General features: G+C 47.3%; 1 protein-coding gene across 5 annotated transcripts in view; it reads right to left on the reverse strand.

Annotated features, from left to right (window-relative positions):
* Window positions 1-26,226, reverse strand: part of GRHL2 (grainyhead like transcription factor 2) — a 112,971-nt gene that overhangs the window by 19,628 nt on the left and 67,117 nt on the right. For 4 of the 5 annotated variants that reach the window (XM_075920263.2, XM_006122407.5, XM_006122406.5 and 1 more), the window contains exons 9-12: window positions 18,470-18,628; window positions 5,314-5,401; window positions 5,086-5,225; window positions 2,266-2,297 (exon numbers count right to left, since the gene is read on the reverse strand). In XM_075920263.2, the coding sequence (XP_075776378.1) occupies window positions 2,266-2,297; window positions 5,086-5,225; window positions 5,314-5,401; window positions 18,470-18,628 (419 nt within the window). The remainder of the gene's footprint in view (window positions 1-2,265; window positions 2,298-5,085; window positions 5,226-5,313; window positions 5,402-18,469; window positions 18,629-26,226) is intronic. The other variant, XM_006122408.5, reaches the window with a different exon arrangement.

Consider the following 26,226-nt stretch of genomic DNA (forward strand, 5'->3'; position numbering starts at 1 on the left):
ATGCAACACATCCTGCCCTTACTCCCATGTTAGACACTCTGGCTATGTCTACATTCGCGGCTTCTTGCGCAAGAAAACATCCACACTGCCATGTGCGAGCTGTGCTTTTGCGCAAGAGCGCCCATGGCATTGTGGATGCTCTCTTGCGCAAGAAAGCTCTGATGGTCATTTGAGCCATAGGGATTTCTTGCGCAAGAAATCCCTGCTGAGCGTCCACACTGCCCTCTTGCGCAAGAGCTCCTGCGCAAGAGGGCTTACACCTGTCAAAAAAGAGTGTAGCTCTTGCGCAAGGAGCTCCCTCTTCCCACGCCATACTGTAAATTTATTTGCACAAGAGCAGGCAGGCAGTGTGGACGCTCTGCAGATTCTTGAGCAAGAACGGCAGTACTTGCGCAAGAAGCTGCGAGTGTAGACATAGACTCTGTGTGCTCCCTCATTCCTCCCTTGCCCCATATCAGGTTCTCCATTTTCCTTCCCTGCTGGGATTCTCTATGCGACCCATTTCCCCTTTCCCCTCTCACATGATTTTTATTCCTTTTCTCTCTGGGAGATAAATCATCAAGGGTGTCAATATGTGAATATCTGTTGGAAGGACAGGCAGAGATGAGTTCAGGTATAGTTATGCAGGAAGCTATTAATGGCTGCGATCAACCAATTATTTGATCTGAAGACAATTGCAGACCTAGTAGGATGTGCTATCAGAAACATTATTGCATTATATCCAAACAGACAGAGAGACAGAAATGCCTTCAATGTGAGTGTAGGATGTTGTTTCTCCTTTAATTTATATGGCTGAGCCTTGTTCAGTCGTCTTTGCATTTGTTTAAAAGACAGAACCATGTTCTTGTTTGTCAAGAAGACAGAGCAAAGAAGGAGGAACATGAAGTTAATGCAGAGAATTCATAAGTTGTAGAATGGAAAGGGGCTGTGATTGCAGTCTGTAATCATTAAACTTCCATCTCTGATCTCACCACACCTAAGCAGGCTCAAATAGCCAGTCCCTGGTTGGGAGACCATCAGAGAAACGGAAGGTGCTGCAGGAAATGGTTGTGGTGGTTAGGTAGGTAGCATTCTTTCTCTATGCTGCTAGTGAACTAATACTTCTGCATGTGTAACTCACACAGGCAGAACCAACCTGGGACCTCTGGAGCTTAGTGCATGAGCCTCTACTGCTTGAGCTAAAAGCCAGCTGGCTCCCAGCTAAGGCTGTAGAGCAAACTCATTCTCTCTACAAGTCAGGAGTGGGCAAAAGGGCCTCCGTGGGCTGGATCCGGCCTGCCAAGTGGGTTGATCTGGTCCGTGGAGGCCCTCCTGCTCACCCGCCCCCATGCCAATCAGGGGGAAGTGCGCAAAGCTTCCTCCGCCCTGCCCGCACCCTGGCAGGGCCGGGGGAGGCTTCACGTGCTCCCCCACCCCCAGGCCCTGATTCGCCTGGGAGTGGGGGAACACGGGAAGTCTCTTCCCACCACCAGGGGCATAGGTGCTTAGTGGGAAGAGGGGGGCAAAGGGGCTTCCCCGCCCCTAGACCAATCATAGTCTGTGGGTGGGGAAGCCCAAAGCATCCTAGCTCTGCCCCTTAAAAAATTATTGCTGTAAGTGATCTAAGTGCCACTACATGGGACAGTGAGCCACACTCCGTACACGTGTGAGTTACACATGCTGCTCAGGGGCACTAAGCTGGTCGAGTTACAATCTTCAGGACCACTGGTACCACTAACGATTCCATTTTGTTTGCAAGAGTAAAGGAGTTGGTCCCAATATGTTGACCTAACTATTCAGCCGACTTAAAATCCTTCAGCATTTATTTTGGATGTGGATTCACTTCTACACAGCTGTGTCACAGGTTGCTCTGCCGTGTTAAACTGCTTCTGTGTTCCATCCGAGAGCTTCCTGCACTCCAATGGTGCTTTAAGCAATTCCTACATGGATAATTTTTAAAGTGGTCTGGGGTTCCTTAAGTTGAAGGGCACTAATATAAATGGAAAGTTGTTATTCTACGTTATGATCCAACATATTGCATTGACTCTGTGCTTAATGCACTATTTTATTATGGACTATAAAAATAAACAGATACAAGAAGACGCCAACCAATGTGAAGGAAAACAATAGTCAAAACTGGGGGAAAAAACCAAAACCCTTCACCTTTTTAACTCCACAAGTTATGAACACAGATCAGGAAGGAAAAAAAGGTTCACATTGCGTGCATGATTTTCAAGGATTTGGACCTTGCTGCAACACTTTTTTGTGAAGCAATAAATGTCTTACCCTTCTCTCTCATCATCTGTGTTATAGTAAACCTGTAGGGATGGGAGAGGGACAAGTTTATTGCTACAGCACAAATACCCACTGTAGAGAAGAGCTCAAAAAGGATAAGAGAAGAGAGACAGTTTGCAATTCTGCATCTGTTAATTTTTTCCCCTTGTATAAAAAATTGTCTACATTTTTAATCATGATCTGAAGAAAATATGCATTAGAGCAACTGCTATTATGTGTGCCACAATGGAGGTACTTGAATGCATTTCGACAAGAATCCTCTCCAGTCTGGTTTACATCATTCTTCCAACTGTTAGGAAAGTATAACAGTCTTGAAAATCAGATAACTACTTACTCAAATAACCCCAATGTGATTTTGACCTCAGCACTCACAAGCTTTAAATATAAAATAGATAGATGTCAAGGAAGTGAATTAAAATATAAAAAATGGTAAAAACTCTATGGCACCAAGGGTTAACTCAAAATAAGCTACACAAATTGACCTGTGTCAATTGTGTATCTTATTTTGAAATAGTTTATTTCGAAATAGGTAGCATCTACACAGCACTTATTTCGAAATAGAGCACTCTTCCTCAACATCCCTTATTCCTTGTACAATGAGGGTTACAGGAGTCGGAGTAAGAAGTCCTCCAGCTTGACAGTATTTTGACACTATTCTAAATAACTGCCTGCTGTATAGACACGGACTAAGTTATTTCGAAATAGTGTTGCAGTGTAGACATATCCAATGGGACATGCAACTGGTATTTGTACATATGGTACACATCTGTTTCTAGAAAGATGCATGGACAGATACTAAGCTCCTGTAAATTAGCATAGCTTGAATTCAGTGATGCCATCTCAAACTAGTCAGGGCCCTAACCTACAGTCTGTAGCAGAGATAAAAACAGTGCTCAGTATTTACCCAGCAGTCTCCATGTTTCAGATGCTGTATAAAATACTAGATTAATCACAATCCTCCCAAACCACCACCACAACACCCCCCTCCGACAAGGCAGAGGTAAGAATGCTTATTGATAGGTAAGAATGCTCCCTTGTTCTACTAACATTGAAAACTAGGAACTAAAGCATAGAACTAAAACCCTGTGTTTAGTCCCAGTTCTGCCATAGACTTTCTGACTGACCTTGGACATGTCTCCTTTGGTATGAATGTGCAAGGTGCTGACTGCACTCAACTCCAACTGAAACTTTCAGTGGGAGATAAGGGCACTTGTTCTCTTGAAGGAATGGATCTTTAACTCTCTGGGGCTATACCAGAGGCCTGATGATACTGCCCTGCCACAGAGAAGTGTGGTCAGGTTAAATCCATTAATACCTGTAAAGCAGTATAAGATCAGCAGATGAAAGGTGTCGTATAACTCCAAAATACTGTTCTGGTAAAATATTTTTGAATCAAGAAATAGGAGGCTTCATAAAATAAAAAAACAAGTTAAGGAGAAAAACATTAGGATGCCCAGAAAACCCTAGTATAGAATAGGTATAAATATTATCTGTGAGCATTTTAATTGAGAAAATTATTTACTTTCCGTGATGTTAGGACTAATTCTATCTTCTTATGTTTTGAGGTAAATACACATTCACATTTGAAAGTTGAGAATAGAAGGTACCTAGTGCTGACATATAAGTGGGAGTCTTTCCATTCCTGGTGAATAATTTCAGTGACAGCTGTGATCATAATATCTAAAGTCTATGTGCTTTTCATAAGCTCTTCTGCAATGCTGGATGCTTTAAAAATTAATGATAAACTCATACTCAGTGTCACTTTAGCCTTTGTTCCTTTTACATTTTCAGTGAGCTGTGCATCTACCTAGACACAGATTTGACAGTCCCTATTACTTTGTCTTTATGTATATATACAAATCAAAGCTTTCTCTCCATCCACTAAGCAGTACACACTTAATATATTCATATTTAGGAAAAAGCCATGTACAGAGCTAGAATTTAGGTTGCAGCTTTCCCAAGGAGCCAAAGGACTGGCTCTAACAACTAAAGCCAAAAAGACTCTGTTGTATTTAATTTGCAGGTCTTTAAGAAAAAGATAAATCACTGTTGCGAATGCTTAAAGTAATGATTGTGAGTACTACTCTTGATCTCCAGAGTTTCACTATCCCTACATACATGAGTGCAAGACTCTTCTAAAGAAATACAGGTACCAGAATGGCAGGTGTCACATGTCATGGCATTTGAGAAGCTTGTTCCTTGTGACTTCTTTTAAAGACAGCAAAATCCTGACAGACAGACACAGGGTTAGTATTGTTTTAAATCATCCTGGGAATGGGCATCTCTTCCACCACAAGGGGGCTCATCTCTTGACTTAAAGTCTCTTACAAATATGTGTTAGCCATTTATAAGGAGTTTCCCCTTGGATTTAGCTGGAACGCTCTGAGTATCTTTCCCAGACCTGAAGAAGAGCTCTGTGTAAGCTGAACAGTTTGTCTCTTACCAGCAGAAGTTGGTCCAATAAAAGATATTACTCTAAAGTCACTCAGCACAGACAAGGAACAACTGTTTCTCTCAAGCACACACCAACTTCCTATTTTGAAGTTCCTAATTATTTGTTCCCTTCATAGTTACCTTAAAAATAATTTACAAATATTAAGTTAACTCCTTCCTTTCCCTGAAGAATGAAAAAAGTTTCCCTCCTCTTCTGAAGTCTCCTTTATGTATCTGTACTACAGGGCTACACAAGAACAACATTAAAGTGAAAAACAAACCCCAAAACCCTACCCTCAAACACCCTGCTTTGAGACTGTGAAACATACCAAGCTGGACAAGCATCAGACACCTGTGGTTCCCATTGTTGTTTCCTACCTGTCCAGTCCTTTGTAGGTTTCCAAAGTGAATATCTGGTATGAAGAGAACTGGCTGGGAGTCCAGGTCAGTCATTGTTTTGAAGTAGGTGATGTCACTCTTTTTTTGCAGAGGGAGAGCTGACAACTTTCCTTCAGCTGCTAACATGGATCACAAAGCAGAGTTATTATGGTAGAAGGCATAATAAGAATGACTTGGTGTAATCTGGCCTGGGCTTTTCTCACTCACAATTATTACATGGAGCTTGTGATGCTTGGCCTTTCCCTTTCTTCCTGTTCTGCTTCCTCTCCTCATCACGGATTTTCCTCTCTGCTCCCTGAGACCAAAAATACAGATATTACCCCATGGGGATCAGCTAATAAAACTCCTGCAGGTGATGCCAAGACACCGCAGCCACGGGTGTATTGGAAATGCTTAAACAGAAAGAGAGAGAATGAAGCGCCAGTGTAAACAAGCTCCCAGCGCTGGGAGTTATGCTCCTTGCGAAGGTGGTTTACTGAGAGCGCTGAGAGAGCTCTCTCCCAGAGCTGGTGCCATGACCACACTGCCACATTAAAGCGCTGCCGCAGCAGCTCTACCACAGCAGTGCTTTAAACTTTGAAATGTAGATAAGGCTTTACTGTGTACAGGACACAGCCTTCGTGCATGTAAACAGATATTTATAGACATTTAAAGACCTGGAGACATACGTGCAGCCTTTGAATATGCACAGTGTTGACCTAACTGGGCCCTAACGGCTCCTTTGCTGCCCCTGGGCTGTGATGTAAATACATTCCTAAGGAGTTTATAAAATAAGCCTTGTTATTGACATAACAAGCAGCAAAGCCTCCTTTGAAGCTATTCAAATGTATTGTATAAATAGAAGTACAGACATAATGTTAAGCAAAATACAAATCCATATGCTCCAAACTAGTCGTCACTCAATATTAAATATCCCAGTTTTTTCAACTTAAAAATAGAAGTTCTTCTTCTTCATTGTAATCAAAGTGGGAGATGTTCACTGGGAGACAGTAACATTCCCATGTGCTTGTTCAGAACTAAATGAATCAAGCTAAAATGAAGGTCAGAAACACTGAAATGGTTTTGCAGGCTAAGAACCCAGAACGTGATCCATGAATGGCACTTCTGATGACTGCAGAGGGAGCAAGCACTAACCCAGAAAACAAAAACAGAAAATGTTAATTTGGAGAAAAAAATAAATGAAGCTATTTTCCTCTGGAAATTAGCATTTATCAAGGAACCTCTGATCCAGATTTAAGTCATGATCCAGCTAATACAGACATCAACAGCAAAACTCCCCTTGATGTGAAAGGAGCTACCCACTACCAGTAGTCCCTGTAAGTGGAGCACTTGGCTAGCCACCCAGGAGAGATTCAAATGCCACCTAGCTGAATAGCAGAGTGCCCACAGCAGCTAGTGTGTGTTTCTACAGTTGGTACACATCCACACATGCCTTGGTGCACATAACAAAATTTATTCTGCAATGGACAGAAAAAAAATTAGTGGGAATTTTACCCATTAACTTTATAAGATGCTAACTGGTGATTGTCATAAAGAGAAAGGGGCCTGTACTTGGGCATCACTACAGTTTTTCTCATTAAAGGAGTGTCATCCCAGAGAAGCAATGTTATTGCTATCAAGTGCCATACAGAACCCGCGTGCTCTGGAGTGAGTTTCCAGCCATTCCAATAGATTCAAGAAGAGTTACTCTGTATTTCATGGTTGTAACTAAGGAGGAGAATTTAGCATTTAGCATAATTGCTCTGGAAGACAACTGATTCAATATTACAACCATTTTTTATGGTGTCGTTAACAGCAAACAGTTGCACAAGTACACCTGGGACATTAATGAACTGAAATACAGTCTCCATATTGCTGCTGAAAAGCTACATAGCTCTTATTGGGTACATCTAAACAGCAGGACAAAAGTCAAATTAAGCTACACAACTTCAGCTATGTCAATTGCGTAGCTGAAGTTGAAAAAGCTTAATTCGGCTTTTGGCACTGTCTACACAGCAGGAAGTCGAAGGAAGAGCACTCTTCCTCCGACTTCCCTTACTCCTTGTAAAATGAGGGTTACAGGTGTCGGAGTAAGAAGTCCTCCAGCTCAACATTATTTCAAAATAACTGCTTGCTGTGTAGACATGCCCATTGTGTCTGTTCCCTACTTTAACAGCAGTGCTTTTCTGTAAAAATTAGCCACATAAGCACACTGAAGTGGCTGCAGAGAGCACATCAATTCGCCTATGGAGACTCAAAATGGCCCCTATGTTTTCTAGTCAACTGTCTATTAAAATAGATCTTCTCTCCACTAGGGATGTAAAATCCTGTTTAATTAGTTAACCGGTAAAACATTGGGGGTACGTCTAGATTATATGCCTCTGCCGACAGAGGCATGTAAAATAGGCTACCCGACATAGTCAATGAAGCAGGGATTTAAATATCCCCGGCTTAATTAAAATAAAAATGGCTGCAGCATTGTGCCGGCTCAGCTGATCGTCACGGGAACACCTTTGTCGACCGCTCACTTATGCCTCGTGAAACTTATGCTGTTGGCCTTTTCCTTTGAATGGATGTACTCAGCCAAACATAATCAGGAGGTGGGGGAAGAGCAGACCAACTGGCAGGGCCAAGAAGGCAACTGCTCCAGGGCCTGGCAATTGAAAAGGGCCCAGGGCTCCCATCTGCCACTACTGTGGAGGGGGTGTTGGCTGGAGCCCCAAACCCTTTAAATCACTGCCAGAGCCCAAATGGCATGCTCTGAGGGATGCGCAGCATGCTCCAGGAGGAACTGAGGCTGCCTGTTGGAGGCTAGCCCCAGCCCCACCCCTTCCACCCACAGCCCCACCCCTTCTGGAGGCACAGAGCCAAGCCCCCCCTCACCTTGATCAGGAGCCCGGTAAGGCTGTCAGCCCCACTGAACATAGTAACTGATATAGTAACTGAGTTCTGTATGACAGCAACAAGCCCATTACATCTTCTGCGCTGCTTAGGACCTTAACTCAAATAAGTTTTGCTTTTCTTCATTTAAATCATTGCTCTGGGGAGGGGCTGTGGATGAGTGGTTCAGGATGCAGGCTGCCTTGGAGAGAGAGGACTACTCCAGTCCTCTCTCACCACAACAGCTTGATGCCAGGTGAGAAGCGCCTCTCCATGGCTGCTGCAGCTCCAGCAGGCACAGCTGGAAAACAGGTGCATGTCCCCCAGCTGGGGGACAGACAGACACACAAATAAACTCTCTGAAACATACAGTAGATAGCTGTCCCTTTCTCCACCCCTGACCTGCTGACCCAATAGGGTTACAGCTGTCCTGGTGCCCATCTCTGGTCCCTTGCTGCCCCCCTGTGGTCATTCTGCAATATAACTCCCTCCTTCCAGACCTCTTCCTTTCCATTTTATGAGAAAATCATATTTCACACACATCCCATTATGCCAGCACAACCAAACCCTGAGCTTGCTTTAAGCTATGATACTAGGAAGCTGCCTACCAAATTTGGTGGTCCTACCTCGTACCATTTGGGAGGAGTTTCTGAACAAATGGATTCACAGACAGGCAGACAGATGCACATTTCTAAAATACATAGTAAGACTAATACAGGGAAATCCCAGGATGTGAATTTCTGATTATCTGAAATGTGTGTCTGCCCTCCAAATCTGAAATGCATAGACGGAACTATCCTGCAAAGGGCTGAGCACACTGGCCTTGATCCAGCAAAGTACTCACAATTGTAACCTAGTGGGCAGTACTCCCGTGTTCAAAGTTAGGCATGAGCTTACGTGCTTTGCTGGACCAGAGACACAATGCTCAGTGCTTGGCAGGATCAAGCCCACAGAAACCAAATTGCCTCTATCTAGTATGGAAGGCTGATGTACTGCACGAACGCACAAAAGGAGATCCCTTCCCACCCAGAGCACCGGTATCAAAGTAGAGAGGCTGGGAGAGAAAAGGAATAGCAATGGATGTAAGGAATATGGGTCAAGCCTCTTAACTTTGTAGGAAAATATCACAGGCGCTGACTTTCAGCCTTCCTCAGGGATGCTCCTCCTGCACTCTGCCCCTCTAGCCCCCTCACTCTGCCCCTCCCCTTAAGGCTCCCTCTCACTCTGCCTCCTCCTACCCAAGTGCCCGAATCTCCATCCTCACCCTACCTCTTCCTGCCACTGCTCTGCCCCTCCAGAAATACACCCTGCCCTTATTCCACCTCTTCCTGCCCCTGCTGAACAACTGCTCAGTGGAGGGCAGGAGGTGCTGAGGGGAGGGAGAGGAGCTGATTGGTGGGACCCACAAAACAGCGGATTGGCAGCTGGCTGGTGTAGGGTGAACACCCACTATTTTTTTTTCTGTGGGTGCTTCAGCCCCATAGCACCTATGGGAATGGCACCTAGGAAAACATAGTATCACACAGTGAATAAAATGTCCTGAGTCAAATCCTTCTTCAACTGTCTTAACAGAACTGTAACCTAAAGAATCAAACCTTTCTGGAGCCCTAACTCGATCACTCTGTGTGGTAAAAGCACATTGTAATTCATGACTATAAATAGACTTGGTGGCAAGTTTCCCTGACAACCTATGTAATTTTATTAAGGCATAAAAATTACATCATTTTATGATACGAAGGCATGAATGTTCTGCATACACCAAAGGAGCATTAAGGGGGTAGCAGGATTAATATTAAGAAAATGAAACTCCATAAGGATCGCTTGAAGAATATTTGGTGGACAATGACACGGACAAAGCATTGGAGAATATGTCAAGGTCACCAGTCATGCCTTTGCCATTTTACCATTATACTGTCAGCTTTAAATAATGCCCACATTAGAGCAGGTCCCACAGAACTGATATGCAAAAGAAATGCAATATTTGATAAAATACTGCTGTACATAGAATGTTCTATTGGATATAATTTTATTTCTTCGAGGATTCTGCTTAAAATACTTTGATATTGAGCTTCAAGAATAGTGCATTCAATTAGAAGTTTGCCTTCAAAATTAGCCACATTTATCTGTGACTTGGCTACAGCCTGGGCTACACCTAAAAACGTAGGTCAGCCTAGGTAGCTTTATCACTCAGGGATGTGAAAAAAATCACATTCTACCGTCACTATTTGGTTGACCTAACTCCCAGTATAGCGGCAGCTCAACCTCTGCAAGGGTATGTCTACACTACAGCGCTATTTTGAATTAACTTATTTCGAATGAATGCATCTAGACGCAAAAACTAATTTGAAATAGAGTTTTTCTAATTCAAAATAGCGCGTCCACATTGAGTGGACCCTGAATCGAAGGTAAGGCTGGCCGGAACCAGTGCCAAAAGGGCATCAAAGTCGGACTTAGTGTGTGGGGCTGCTACCTCAGGCTAGCCGAGGTCTGTGCTTAAAAGGACCCGACCCCCCATCCCGGACAGACAGTTCTCAGGTTTCTCTGCTTGCTGGTCTACCTCGCTGAGGGACAGCAAAGCATTTATGTCTCGGAGTGCTCTGCTTGCCCTCACTCGGGGCACCATGGCAATCTGCAACATGGAACCAGACCTGCCCCCAGGGACTCTGCTGTGTCTCGTGGACACGTTGCCAGCAGCCTGGCTGCACTGTCTGCAGGTTACCATCCAGGAGGACCATCGAGGGGCTGTCAGGATCCAGGGGGCCCTTCAGGAGAACTTCTACCCTGAGGAGCGCTAACAGTCTCCCCGGTCTGCCCCACTGGGGGCTTGTGCCCTATTCCTCCCTCTCGTCCGTCCACTTACCCTTCCCTAGCCCCCTTTCCTGATGTCAAATAAAAGACACGTATTTTCAAAAATATAAACTGTCTTTATTTAACACAACTGGGGAGAGGGAATGAAACTCTGGGAAGACGGGGGAAAGGGGGCAGGAGAGGGCAGGAGAGAGGGTGGGAGAGGGGAGGGGGAAAACTGGGAGGAGGGAGCTGGAAGAGGAAAGCAAGGGGAAAAGGGGGGAGGGGAAGCTCAGCACTAAGGGCTGGGGGTCTCGCCGGGCCAACCGCCTCCCAGCACGGCGGGGGAGAGGGCCTCGGCGTCCCCAGAGGGATGGGGAGGAGGGTGCGGAGGTTGAGGTGGGGGGTGTGGACATTGAGGAGGAGGAGGGTGTGGAGGTTGAGGAGGAAGAGGTGGGAGAGGCAGGAGTGGGAGGAGGAACAGTAGTTGGGGAGAGGGGGCAACAGGCTCAAGACCGGCACAGGGCACCATGCTCTGCAGCAGGGCCTGCAGGTTAGAGTTCATGGCTCAGTCCTCAGCAAGCTGCTCCCGGTGGAGCTGCAGGTCCTCCAGCATCCAGGCCTATGGTGCGGTGCAGGGCTCACAGGGCCCCCAGGTGCTGGTTCCTGCCGCGTGCTGGTGATCTGGAGCAGGCCGCGGGTGCGGGAGCATGTCCCGGGTGGGGTGGTGCGCCCTGCATGAGCAGCTGGAGCAGCTGTAGAGAAAGAAGAGAAGTGGTCAATTCTCCCTGGGGGGACAGTGAATGATGCCCAGCCCCCTGCCCCGCGACATGAGGGCAACTGTGCCCTGCACCGTCAGAGCCGCTGTGCTTGCACAGAGGCCATGGTCAGGATGTCTGGCTCTCCCCAGGACTGGGAGCTGCCCCAAGACGCCCCTGTGCCGTGTATAATGTGGCCGGGGCGACGGGGGGGGGGGGGGAGTGAGATGTCCCCTGCCTCTGTGTAGAGGGGGCGTGTGAAGGGAGAGCGTCCTGCTGGGTCCTGCCCCGGGGTCGGGAGCGTGTCAGGTCTCTTCACACACGCATGTGCCTACTGGGCCACGGCCCCTGGGTGTCACGCAGCTGGAGCCACCTGCCCAAGGGTGGCATGGCATGTGCTTGCACGTGCACAGGTGGCTGCGTGATCCGTGGGAGGCATGGCCCACGCGCGCAGTCCCTGGTCTCTCTCTTCGCCTCCCCCCTAGGTAGGGGACAGTGCTGGCACTTACCTGGTATGGTCTCCTTGGACGACCCTGCCGACTCCGGTGCCGGAACAGCTGGCGGTGGCCCCTCTGGTGTGCCCGGGACAGGGCCCTCCGGTCCCTGCTCGCTGCCTCCCGGGCTGGCGTGGACCACTCCACCTCCCAGGAGTTGGTCGAGGGCGGGGGAAGTTGGGGCAGTTGTCAGCCCCTGCTGCTGTGCTGCCCCTGGTGGCCCTGGCATATGCCTGCCGCAGCTCTTTCATCTTCAGGCACACCTGCTCTTGGGTGCGCCTGTGGCCTTTCCTGGCCATGGTGGCTGCTATGTGGCCGTAGACGGCCGCGTTCCTCCACCTAGTGCGGAGATCATGGAAGTTGGGAGCCCCCTCCCGAACCTCAATGAGGTCCACGATCTCCGCACTAGTCCATGAGGGTGCGCACTGTCTACGGCCCCTGGCTGGCCCCTGGGTGCTGAGGGACTGGGCGGGGGAGAGCTGGCTGCCACCCTGTGACCACTGGCTGAGGGTCTGCAGCTGCTGGCAAGCCTGGCTCTTGCACATGCCCAATGGCCAAAGTCTGCCCCTTTAAGGGCCCCGGGGATGAGGGAGAGGAAAGGAGTTTTCTTGGTTTGGCCCACAGAGGCCACCAGGGGGAATTGGGAAGGGCTGGAGGCCCCCTAATTCGAAATAAGTGTCTACACAGCACTTATTTTGAATGAGCTAAATAATGTCTCTTATTTTGAATTAAACTCTGTAGTGTAGACATACCCCAAGAGATGAATTACCTACATCAATGGGAAAAACCCTGCTATCAGTGTAGGACGTGTCCACGCTACTGTGGCAGAACTGCAGTGCCATAGCTGTGCTGCTACAGTGGTTGTGGTGCAGACAAATATTCTTAGTAAACATATCAGAGGCCTATGGGTTGGGAAGAGCCATGGTAATCACAGATAGCTTTTTACAACGCTGTCAGGTAAACACCAAAAAGTTTTGAAATCTCTTCCTCTCATTTTACCAACAGCACCTTAGAGGATTAAAGTGTTTTTGCATCTCACTATTTATGCTGGAAGGAGAATTTCACTTTCCAATTCCCCCTATTTGGACAATAAAAATAGCCCAATCACTTTCAGGTCACTTTCATTTTCTGGCTCTCTGCCCCTCAACATGATGCTGCAATGTTTGTTCTACAAATATATCAGGCACTGTATGTTTGTCTTCTTGAAAACTGTTTTGATGGCAATGTTTTTTTGAATATGGAAAGAAGTAATAAAAGGCACAAATAAATTACTTTGCAGCAGCCATTCCTTTCCGTGTTATTAGGTAGTGCCTAACAGAACTGTAAGAGAAATCAAACCAGACATACTCTCATTCAAAGGTTGGTAATAAAAATCCAGTATCTGTCTATTTTGCTGTTCATAATAGCTCATGCCCAGCTCTCTTTCTTCCTCTGTATTGCTGGAATTTCTCTGATTGCCTCAGCTGATCATAAAGGGCATCTGCTGCTACTGCAATCCACACTGAGTACAGTAAACTTCCGATAATCCGGCACCTTTAGGACCCAGGGGGTACCGGATTATCAGATATGCTGGACTATCGGAAGGGGGGGCTATGAGGGGTCTAGAGTGGTGTGGGGGTGATGCAACTCCAGCTCCTAGGTAAATGCAGTTACCACGTGGCATGTGCTGCTCTTGCTGCTAATGCCAGCCTGCTTGCCTGCTGTGAGTGTACTGGAGTGCTAGGGCAGGAGATTAGCATTCGAGCTATTATTAGAGTTGCCAGGTGTCCGGTATTCACCCGGACAGTCCAGTAAAAAAATTCAGAGACTACCGGACATCTGAGATGTCTGGTATTTTCTGAATTTTTCCCCAGCCAGGAGGCAAAAATGCCAGGCATCTGGCAACCCTACAAATACTCAGCGCCCGGCCTCCCTCCAACCCCCGCCTCGAACCCTTCTGGCCCCCAACAAACCCAGACCCCCAACTCCAGCCCCCATGCTTACCTAGTTCCTCAGGCTGCCAGCATAAAATGGCTGGCGGACAAAAGACCTAGGGGAAGCAATGTTTCTTCTGGGTCTTAGTGCTCAACCTCTCCCCCTGTTCCTATCCCTGTACTCACTCTTAAAGGGGACATGCTGTTTTAATGCTGTTTTATTTTAATTTTTTAATAAGTGCTTGGAGTCTTTTTTTTTGCTCAACAACTTAGGTTTCCCCCCTCTCCCTTTTTTTCCCCTTCAACAACATTTTTTCCCAGTGGTTTTTTTGGGGGGGCGGGGGGGGGGAGTCGGTATTTTTGTTTCAACCATCTGGCAACCCTAGCTATTATAATTTGCACCTTTGTGCGGAGGGGAAATCTTAGGAACAAAATCAGCCTCATTCCTGCAGGAAGAGGACTTCTGGCAGCTGTGATTATCACCCCTTCTGCAGTTGCTGAGGAGTCCAGAGCCATCTCTGAACCTGAGGATCATCCACAGAGTTGTGAGCACATTTTTTAGTTAGCTCATCTGGGAAATTGCTTGGGGGAACCCCTACTCCCTGAATCAGGTCCTCCAGCTAAGGAGCAGAGTTTGGGGAGATTGTATTTCCTGCTACCTATTAAACTTGTGAAGGGACTTACCACCTTATTCCCTGTGTAAATTTTGTGGGCTGTACTGAACCCAGTCAGCCAAGTTGCTTTGTGGCTACAGCAGATATAATTGTCACAGGTCGTCTGAGCTCCTATGACATACATGTATCAATGGGATGCTAAATTTTACTTTTGCTTTATCAGGTCAGAGGACTGAGGAAATTCCTGGATATTACCAGGGTGGGTATTAGTGACCCTAGAAGTCTTTTACCCTGTTACATTATATTTACTTCTGTATTACTCTGCTGAAAAGATATATAGATAGACATAGATATATTGTGTTTGTATTTCTTAGGCATCTCCAACTACCTGGCGAGTAAGAGGAAATTACCCTGGGGTTAGAATTTTCCTCTCAAACCGAGCTGGTGGCCTGCCAGAAAGGAGCAAGGACAGTGGAGGCCAAATAAATTCATATGGAAAGAAAATTCAGAAATTACCTCCTGCTAAATGGTAGGTGGGAGCCAAAAGAACCCAGGCCTTTTTATCAAATCTCATAAGCAGATTGATGCTGAAGGAGGTAACCAGGTGAAAATAGGCACTGCACATATATGCATAGGAGAGAGAACGCCGTTGGAACATGATTCTCCTTTCACTTACAAGCATTTTACATCAGTGTAACTAAAACTGACTGTAGTGGAGTTAATTCTGATTTACATCCACGTAACGAAGCAGAGACTCTAACTCCAGTCTCTATTCAAGTTAGTACCATTTTTATGTTAGGTTTAGTGAAGTGAACGGTTGCACATATAAAAACTGGAGGGAGACCTCACCAAACCATTTCACATAGGCCACTAAATACAATTCAAGAGAGGGATGGATCTCAGTCATCACCAGTCTTTAGGACAACCAACAGTTAAAAGGCTTTATATCCTATTCCCAATCCCCTGAGCGCTCCAGCCCACACCTTTAACATAGTTGGGATGTGTGTAACACATTAACTACCCTTGTGATGTTTACTCCTAGTTTAAGATGGTTTTGATTAAACATCTTTGGATTCGTTTCCTGCTTCCTAGCCTGGAGATGTGAAGTATCAGTTAGGTGGATAGATAGTCAAAGTAACAAATATTTATCATTCAAATCTGCAGTCAACCTTGAGGAGGTTGTGCTCTAAATGCCTTTCCTTTAAAAAAAATTTTAATAGTCCAGATTTTTCTAATTGCTTTTCAAAAACAGGTAGATAAAAATACTCCTTTGATATTTAATTAGCTTTTAACAGCCAACTGTAGCTTCAAATCTCTGTAAATATTTGACATTCAAAGCTACAAATAAAAATAAGCGCTTCGTCCTTACGATTAATTCAGCACATACATTTACATTCATTACTTTCAACATTTTTTCTCTGCTCATAAAACTGCCTGATTAATCTTCAAAGATTTTGTTGCCAACAGAGAACGTTGGAGGAAAAGGGGGAGAAGGAGGTGGATTTAAGAGGACGGGGAGTGGGATAGTGGTCTGAGGAGAGGCCTAGAAGCCTGGAGCACTTGAGATCTGTCTCTCACTGTAAAAGCTGACTTCTTATGGCCTGGGCTGGCTTCTAATCTTTCTGCCCCATCTGTAAAATGGGAATCATAATTATGAGTAACATTTTCAAAAGCACCTAAACAATTTAATTGCTTGCGACCCATTGCCCTTCAATGGTGCTTAGGTGCCTAAGTCACTTAGGGAAGGATCTACAAAAGTACCAAAACACTCAACTTTTGGATTTAAGTTCTCATGTCTCCAGCTTGTTTGGGTGCCTAAGTCCCAGTTTGAGGCTCCACTATAAAATCACAAAACTCTGTTGAACCTTGTAAGCATCTAAACTCACTTGGCATCTAAGTGTTCAAGGTAAAAGTTCCCTCAGCCTACGTTTCTGCATCTCTGCATGTGCACTGCTGCCTCCCTCAGAGTGTCCAAGTGCCCATCTCGTCTCAGCCTCAGAGCAATTCATGAATGAGGGGAAGACAGGTGTTCACCCCCCGCCCCACCACCAAGTCACATGCAGTGCCTGGTCCAGTTGGCAGTCTCTGAGCAGGGGTATACACAAGGGCAGGGGGACAAGCAGGAGCACGGTGGAGTGGGGGAGGGGAAAGGAGTTCTTTCTGGCGCTTGGGTTGCACTGGAGGGAGCAGAATGAGCTCCTTCCAGCCCTGGTAGGGGGAAAGGGAAGGAGAAGAGAGCGAGCTTCTTCCAGCCCTGGCAGTGGGTGGGGAAAGCAAGTTCCTCAGCCAAGGGACCCTGGTGGAAGCTGACAGCGCCTCCAACCCCAGCCCTTAGTCGGGGCACTGAATGTGCCCCTCCCAAAGAGGTAACATTCAAACTCCTGTGCATGGCCTCGCCTCTGAGCATGCTTACCAGAACAGGGCCCTTTCGGAATCTGGCTGGAGCAGGCGGAGTGCTCACCTTATGTGGGGCTCCCTCCGCCCCTCCTGTGGAAGATGCTCCTCTGTGGATAGACTCACAGACTGTAAGGGCAGAAGGGCCCTTTGTGATCATCTGGTCTGACCTCATGCACATTGCAGGCCACCGAACCTCACCCACCCACTTCTGTGATACAGCCCTAACCTCTGGCTGAGTTACTGAATCCTCAAATCTTGGTTTATATACTTCAAGTTACAGCAAGTCCACCATTTATTCTATACCAGCAAGTGACCCATGCTGCAGGGCTATTTAATTGCTGAGCCGACATTGGGGCTCAGGCTGTAGCCTGAACCCTGGGACCATCCCCCCTGGCAGGACTCCAGCCGAAGACTGAACTTCTACAACCCTTAGCCCAAGTCCTACCAGCCCGAACTGCAGTGCAGACATACCTAAAGGGGCCCTACTAACAGAACTACTACTAAGATGGCTACCAGAATCCCTGACCTTATTCCCAGCATGCCTAGAGTTAGGGGTGGAGGCAAATGAAAGTGAAAACCCTGGCTGGGGCCAGTTAGGGAAGCTTCTGCATGAGGTAATGTGGGCAAGAAGTCCAGTGAACCAGTGACAAGCCAGGTTTGTTCAGTCCCCAAGAAGCAACTGGGTAAGGGACAGGCTGTTGAAGAAAAGTGTGTGTGGGGGGGGGGGGGGGGGCGGGGGACAGTTGTGTTGAGTTTTGGAGCTGGGAGACAGTGCAGCTCTGGGAGCGCCTGCTGAATTCTCCCTTTCCTGGAGGGGCATCTGCACGCTCTGAGACTTTAGCTGCCTTGATCAGGCAGCAGCAGCACATCTAAAGACAGACAGATTCCAGCTGGTGACAGCTACTGACAGCCAGCAAAGACCCTAGAAGAACTTCAGATTAGGAAACCAGTGAGCCTGCCTGGAATCAGGAGAGGACCCTGCCTCAGTCAGGTGTGAGGTAAGAGTAAGGTGACCAGTTTAAGCTGGTCAATGCCACTGCGCTGCAACTCTCCATTTGAGCACATGCAGTCTTGGCTAATAGGTCCAGAGACCTGGCTGGAGGAGTTTGTGACTATAAGGTGGTGGAAAATTGGCTTATTTATAAATGTTTATTGATTACACCTAATCCCGTCTTTTCCCAATGTCCCAGTTCCCAATAAAGTTTCCCTCCCTCTGTTACACTGTTACTTTTAAGGGAGTGTTTCTGTGCTGATGTTGTTCATGTTATGGTCTCCTGTGTCCTAGGATTCACATTCCTTTCCAGCTTAAAGGTTATCATTGATTTTACAAGGGACCTGCACCCCTGTATATAGGGCACAGTGAAGAGTCACTGTGAATGGAGGCTCCATACACCATGAAAAATAAAAAATCCCAGGCCACAACTCATATGCGGAGAGGATGGAAACCACTTCAAACATTAGTGATAACAAGCATCTAAAAGAGAAAAGAGACACTTTGGATATGGGCTCCCTCCATCTTTCGCAATATTATCTTCACTCACTTTGTCACAGAAGACTTTGATCTGGCAGTAGGCCCGGTGAATGGGTTTATTGCTGCGATTATTGTAGCTGTATGTGTCGATCTGAATCATCAGAGGAAGTCCCTTTACTCCTTTTTGTGAGGAGAAATCCGTACTCAAGCAATTCACCGTGATGAAAATCTGAAGCAGAGAGATGGAAATCAGAAGTTACTTTAAAAGGCAGCGCAAACTATTATTCTGAAATTGCTACTAAGTAGGATTCTTGGAACCAAATGGAAATGTCTGGCAAAGATTACAGCAAGGGTCATCTCATTCAAAAACCAAACCAAACCAAACCAAATCATATATCCAAAAAAGATACTGTTATTAAAATCAATTACTACCACACCACTGCCAATCTACCCTGCATCTGTCTCTTTCTGTCCAAGCCAAAATCTTAGCCTCTCTCTCGGAGATCTCCTTGTGGATATCCTGCCATCAGTTCATGCTCAGCGTAGCAAAAACAGAGCCCCTCTTGTTTTCCCAAACCCTCTCCCCCGTCTGTCGCTGTAGACACCACCACTATGCTCCCTGTCACTCAAGCTCAGAACCTGCTCGCTCGCCCGCTGATCAGGGAGAGGCACCCCATGGACCAGCAGTTTAAAGGGGCCCAGGGCTCCAGCTGCTGCCACTAGCAAAGTAGCAACAGCAGCAGCCAGAGCTCCGGGCCATTTAAATTGCGGCTGGAGCACCGTGCTGCGTGCTCTGGGCAGCGCTGAGGGCTGGGACGGAGATGACGCACTCTGGGCAGCACTAAGGCCCAGCTGCCCTTGGCCCCACCCCTTCTGGTAGTGCGGAGCCAGCCGCCTCCTCATCTTGCTCAGGGCTGTCAACTCCGCTGCCAGGCTGTCATCTTTGACTCAGACCTCTCATACCCAGTCTGTGTCAAAATCTTGCTGATTCTTTCTGCAGAACCTCTTTAAGATATGTCCTTTCCTATCCACCTCCACACCTAAAACTCTCAGCAAAGATCTCATCACCTGCAGTCTCAGTTATAGCAGTCCTCTTCTTCTGAGTAAGTCCATCTTGCTTTGCCCATATCCTTCCAGAATGCTACAACACAGACCATTTTGCTATCCCACTGCTTTGACCATGTCACCCCTCTCTTTGCACCCCTCCATTGCCTCTCCTTTCTCCATCAAAGATAAGCTTCTTGTCTTTATTTTCATGGCCTATCCCCACATATTAATTTTAAAAAAAATCTTGCTGCCCCAAACACTTGGGACACACTCCTCGTAAAGATCTGTGAACCTTTCTCATTCTCCCCCTTCAAATCTCTTCTTCTCATTCTTCTTTGCCATGAAGTTTACATAAAACTTGAGAATAGTTAGGCAGCTGATATGATAATGAATATTAAGTCTTTCTATTCCCCTGGTCTGGTCTGTCTGTATCCACCTGCTATCTCTTGCCGATACTTCGATCGTAAGATCCGCGGGGAGTTGCCTTTTTTCTTTGTTCTGTGTTTAGACAGCAACTAGCACAATTGGGGTCCTGTTCCATGACTGGCATTCCTAAGTGCTGTCACTGTACAAATAATAAAAATTATTACTTTTGCTGTGAAATACTAATTTCTCCCAATCCAGGACACCCCTCATGGCATTTTAAAAGTGAAAATATGATACTAAAAATCCAGTTGCCTTTAGTTATTTCCCACTGAAGCACTGAGGAAGAGCTTTGGTGGTCTCCATAGAAAGACCAAAGTCCTGTCTTTGCCCACTTTCTAGACTCCCTCCTCTGCCCCCGCCCCCTCTCCCCGGGCAGGCCTGGCAGGTACACAAACTATGGCAGTGGTCCCCAACGTGGTGCCTGCGGGCACCATGGTGCCCACCAGGGCATTTATGTGCACCTACCTAGTGACCAGGGCTGGCCCGAGCCATTCTTGCGCCCCAGACCCCAGAAGCCCGGTGCATGCACGGCCTCTGCCCCCGGTGCGCGGCACATGCGTGGCCCCGCCCTGGGCGCCCGGCAGCCCCAAAAGGTTGGGGACCACTGAGCTATGGTGTGGGATTTTGAAGGTGTATCTACACTACAGAGGAAGATCAAAGCTGCTGCTGTTGATCTTTCAGGGTTTGAATTAGCGGTCTAGTTAACACAGCTAATTCGAACTGAGAGGGGCACTCCGGTCGATGCTGGTAACCCTGCTTTCACGAGGAGTAAAGGAAGTCCAATTAAAAGTGTTCTTCTTTCGACTTCCTGCAGTGTAGACAGCGCCAAAAGCCAAGTTAACCTGCTTTGACTTCAGCTACATAATTAACGTATCTGAAGTTGCCTATCTTAATTCAACTTTGTCCTGTAGTGTAGACATACACTGAGAGTGCAGAGGAGAGATTCATGGGTGTTAGGAATCTATATGGTGGTATAAGAGTTAGAGACATCATGGAACTGCAGAGTCCTCTCCACACCCACGAAAGGAAAAAAATTGTTTAATGAGGACCATTTTCAGAAAGTCCAGACCCGCATATCACTGTGCTAGCTTGCACACAGAGACAAGAGCAGTACTGGTGTAGCTTTGGGGGAGGGGCACTTTCCTATACAGGCAGTCCCCGACTTACGCGGATCCGACTTATGTCGGATCCGCAGATACGAACGGGGCTTTTCTCGCCCCGGAGGACACGGACTGCGGGACCTCGTGGTCCCGCCGCCCGTGTACTCCGGGGCGAGAAAAGCTGCTCCCCGTCTCCCTGGTCTGCAGACCAGGAAGACACGGAGCAAAGCCGCAGAGGGGCTCGGGCAGCGGGGCAGCCCAAGCGCACCTGGGCTGTCCCGCTGCGGGCATGCTCCAAGGCTTTGCTCCCCGTCTTCCTGCAGACCAGGGAGACAGGGAGCAAAGCCGCGGAGACGCCCGCAGGGGGACAGCTCAAGCGCGCCCGGGCTGTCCGGCTGCGGGCGGGCTCCGCAGCTTTGCTCCCCGTCTCCCTGGTCTGACCAGCAGACCAGGGAGATGGGGAGCAAAGCCTCGGAGCATGCCAGCAGCGGGACAGCGCGGTGCGCCTGGACTGTCCCGCTGCCCGCGTGCTCTGCGGCTTTGCTCCGCGTCTCCCAGATCAGCAGACCAGGGAGACGGAGCAAAGCCGTGGAGGACTTGGGCGTCCCGCCACCCCCGTCTCCCTGGTCTGCTGGAGGCTTGCCTCCAGACCAGGCTTTTCTTGCCTACCCCTAGGGTAGAGCAGCTGGGGGCTGCCGGGTTGGTCCCGCAGCACCGCTCTGGACCAACCCGGTAGCACCCCAGCTGCTCTGCCCCAAGAGTCCTGATTCAGCCGCTGCTGGTCAGTTTCAGCAGCGGCTGAATCAGGACGCCTGCGGCAGAGCAGGTGGGGTGCTGGTGGGTTGGTCCAGTAGCGCCGAGGAGCCGCGCTACTGGAGCAACCCAGCAGCACCCCAGCTGCTCTGCCCCAGGCGTCCCCAAGTCAGCCGCTGCTGAAACTGACCCGCGGCTGACTACAGGAAGCCCGAGGCAGAGTTGCTCTGCCCCAAGCTTCCTGGAATCAGCCGCTGATCAGTTTCAGCAGCAGCTGACTTGGGGACGCCTGGGTTTCTTAAGTTGAATCTGTATGTAAGTCAGAACTGGCGTCCAGATTCAGCCGCGGTTGAAACTGATCAGTTTCAGCAGCGTCTGACGCCAGTTCCGACTTACATACAGATTCAACTTAAGAACAAACCTACAGTCCCTATCTTGTACGTAACCCGGGGACTGCCTGTAATTGCAGGAGTTAATATTGCCAGGACTAATTTATGATGGAGCCGGCACAGTTTGTTTGCCTGACTGAGTTAATGGCATGGCAGCATTTCTGCACTTGATTGTATCACTCTGCTGCATTTACAAATGAAGTAGTTGAACTTTAACTGAAGTGAGGGGAGGGCATCAGAGAAGGGCCCTGGCTGAAACTGATTTTGAAACTGATAGTACTATTCAGCTTCAGTTTACAACCCAGCCTGTCCAGTTCCTTAGGCTAGACGTGGACATGGGTACAAATTTCTTAACCCAGTGGTTCTTGCTCTCATTTACCTTGTGTTTCTGTTACACTGTTCTGACAGCACCTTTAAGAGGATGTAAACATCCCTTTACGTTCCTAGACCATGGTGAAGAGCCTTAAGGAGTGAGAATCTGGCCTTGCAAAATTTCAGTCTATATTTTTGCACTGAAGGAGGAAGGAACTGAACACATCAGAAATTTGAAGGGGGCTACATCTAGACTGCAGGCTTCTTTCAGCAGAATCTTTTCCAGAAGAGGTCTTCCAGAAAACTTCTTTCGAAAGAGAGTGTCTACACAGCAAAAGTGCAACGAAAAAAGCGATTTGCTTTTTTGAAAGATTGCATCCACATTGATTGGATGCTATCTCACATTTAAGTTGTGATTACTGTGAACAGAGTAGACACCAGGGCACCTGTGCTTTTTCCTGGAAGCCTTTTCTTTCGAAAAAACTCCCTCTTCCATGTCCACACACGCCTTTTTCCAAAAAAGCTTTTTCAAAAAAAAGCTTCTTCCTCGTAGAAAGAGGTTTACTGCTGTCAGAAAACCCCCTCCGTTTTAAATACTTAGTAGTGTGGACGTAAGTATACTTTTTCTGGAAAAACAGACATTTTTCTGGAAAAACTCTGCAGTGTAGACATACCCGGGGACACCCACACCACATTTGCACTTCATGTTTGTCCAATAGGTTGCTGATGGAGGAGTTTGTAAGTACAGTGTGCTCACATGAGACACAAAGCACTGCCCCATCTTATCTACTCCCAGACACTGTGCGTTCTCTCTGGCCTACATTTCTGGGGGTAGAAGAAATAGTAAGAGATATCAGAGAAGACAGGCTATTTGCTGCCACAGTCTTTCATTTTTCTGTAACTTTTCAAAAAAGATCATATTACAGAGACAGACTGATATCATTCAATGAGAATAATAGCTGGAGGTTTTAATTCAATATCCTAATCTTGCACAGTGACATTTCATCTTTCTAATGGTCAATGATTGTACATTTATGGCACACATATGAAGGTGAGGACTGGCATGCTGTGCTTAATGTTGTCTCATTTGGACCATGTGGGTAGACAGGTGGATTTGAATTAACACAGCACATTGATTTTCAGAGTTTTGTGCCTCAGAATGCTTTTCTATTAGCTTCCCTTTAAAGTAGGCTTTTGATCTGGAAAAGCAATTTACAACATGGTGGGGTGGGAAGACTGTGCAGCTTCTTGGAATTGATATTATTTCATTATTTTGCAGCACTGAAGATGACTCTTTGTCTGACCAGTCATTATTTATTTAAATGCTCGGGGAGTCCTTAAATTATTTCTCAGTACATTTTCAATTTTTACTGATTTTTTTACTTCACCGATCTTCTCTAAACAGGATGGCACTTAGATACCATGGTGACTAAGGCTCTAGAAATAGATCAGTAAATAGGCAGGCAGCAGAGAGCACAACAAGAAATCAAATTACCCCATGCAGCAGGACTAGAAATTGAAGCACGGACTATTTTGCTCCAAACAGTAAAACTGCTATTTGCAAACAAATTATTTCTATAGCAAATACCTTTTCTGTTCTATATGTTCTATGAAATCACAAAAGATGAACCATACTACTGTCTTTCCACTTGTCCTATTGATAACTAACTACTCAGCTTCTAGTTTTGATCCCTTCTTAAAGTACATTACACTCCATCCCATATACAGGCAGTCCCCAGGTTACATGGATCCGACTTACATCGGATCCCTACTTACAAACGGGGTGAGGCAACCCCGCACTAGCTGCTTCCCCCCAGCAGACCAGGGAGACGTGAAGCTAGTGCTCCCCCCCCCCCAGCAGACCAGGGAGACGCGGAGCGGCTTTTCTCAGCAGACACCTCAGCTTGAGAATAAAGGACTGAGGGAAGTGAGGTGTGGGAGAATAGAACTGAGCTCTGGAGAAATGTTTGGCTAGAGTTTCCCCTACAATATGTACCAGTTCCGACTTACATACAAATTCAACTTAAGAACAAACCTACAGTCCCTATCTTGTACGTAACCCGGGGACTGCCTGTATACTGTGGAGGCAGGAAAAGGGAATAAGGGAATTTGTGTGGAGCCATCTTGGTCTTGTTAACAAGAGAGCAAGAGTCAGGCTAAGTCTGTGGCCTGACAACGCGAGATCTGTAATTAGACGCTGCCTTCGCCTCTCGCCTCTATACGGAGATAAGGATAGAATGCCGACTCTGGCAGGGACCTTGAGATAAGGAGCATCTGGGTGGAACTAAAATAACTGTTAGCCATTGGTGTTTGTAATGGGAAGGAGACTAATTGTTATTGTTATTATATTTAATAGACAGTATATAAACTGCTTCATAATTTCTTGTATTCGAAGATCTGCCTCGGGGGGGGGCTCCCCCCCGTCCAAACCAGTTTTTCCCTTGTTGCAGCTCGTAATAAAACTGCCTCTGGCTACTTGTTGCTTACAAACTCAGAGTGAGGACAATGTTTTCTTCCACAATACTCTTCCTCAGAACAGAGGGAGACAAAGTTTGGAATTTGGTATGAGGGGAAAAGCAACAACATGGGAAAGGAACCTGATGAACTTCTGTTTGATTACTCAGACTGGAATCCTCTGCAGTCCCATCTGCCTCCCTTATTGCCTCCTCTGATATCTTAGGGTATGTCTACACTACCCCGCTAGTTCGAACTAGCGGGGTAATGTATGCATACCGCACTTGCTAATGAAGCCCGGGATTTGAATTTCCCGGGCTTCATTAGCATAAGCGGGGAGCCGCCATTTTTAAATCCCCGCTGCTTCGAACCCCGTGTAGCGCGGCTACACGGGGCTCGAACTAGGTAGTTCGGACTAGGGTCCTATTCCGAACTACCGGTACTCCTCGTGAAACGAGGTGTACCGGTAGTTCGGAATAGGCACCCTAGTCCGAACTACCTAGTTCGAGCCCCGTGTAGCCGCGCTACACGGGGTTCGAAGCAGCGGGGATTTAAAAATGGCGGCTCCCCGCTTATGCTAATGAAGCCCGGGAAATTCAAATCCCGGGCTTCATTAGCAAGTGCGGTATGCATACATTACCCCGCTAGTTCGAACTAGCGGGGTAGTGTAGACATACCCCCACAGTGTAAATCTCCTATCCCCACTAGAAGAATTTAGTGATAATTATTGTAGCACATCTCAGCAGTGAAAGGAACCCAACTAATCTAGTGAATCATCTCTTTTCCCCTAATACTGACCCATGTTCATCTCCTCACTCCCTGAGATAATGACTGGGGAAAGTGAGCTGTTCTGACCAGCAGTGATTTCAGTTGCCCCTTCACATGAGGTCCACATTTCCCTATATAAGACCCATATAAGCCTCACTCTTGTCTGAGGCTGAGAGCGCAAACAGTCTCTTTGAGGTAGCAGTACCACACCACAACTAGCCATGAAAGGGCATAAAAGATGCAAAATGCTCCAGGCCCATTCTTCCTGACATAATGATAGTCAGGAGTTGAGAGGACCAAAAGTGTCACATTCAGAGATCCGGGTGAAACATCTTAAGTCTGGGACCACAGGCGTTGCTAGACCAAAGAGCTGGGGAGTGCGAGCCAGTTGGGAGTTCAATGGTGGGGTGGGGAGCTCCACCAGTGAGGCCAGTGGTGGCTGGGGAGCTCGTCCTGGGGAGCCCCAGCTAAGTGGGGCAGAAGGGGACCAGCGAGCCCCATCCCTAGACAGCCCAGGGCAGACAGGACAGCAGCGGGTCTGGGAAGCCCTGTACCCGGGGAGCCCCAGTGGGGAGTGA

Source organism: Pelodiscus sinensis, chromosome 2 (assembly GCF_052426305.1).
Source record: "Pelodiscus sinensis isolate ZL-2025 chromosome 2, ASM5242630v1, whole genome shotgun sequence".
NCBI classification, from domain to species: domain Eukaryota; kingdom Metazoa; phylum Chordata; order Testudines; family Trionychidae; genus Pelodiscus; species Pelodiscus sinensis.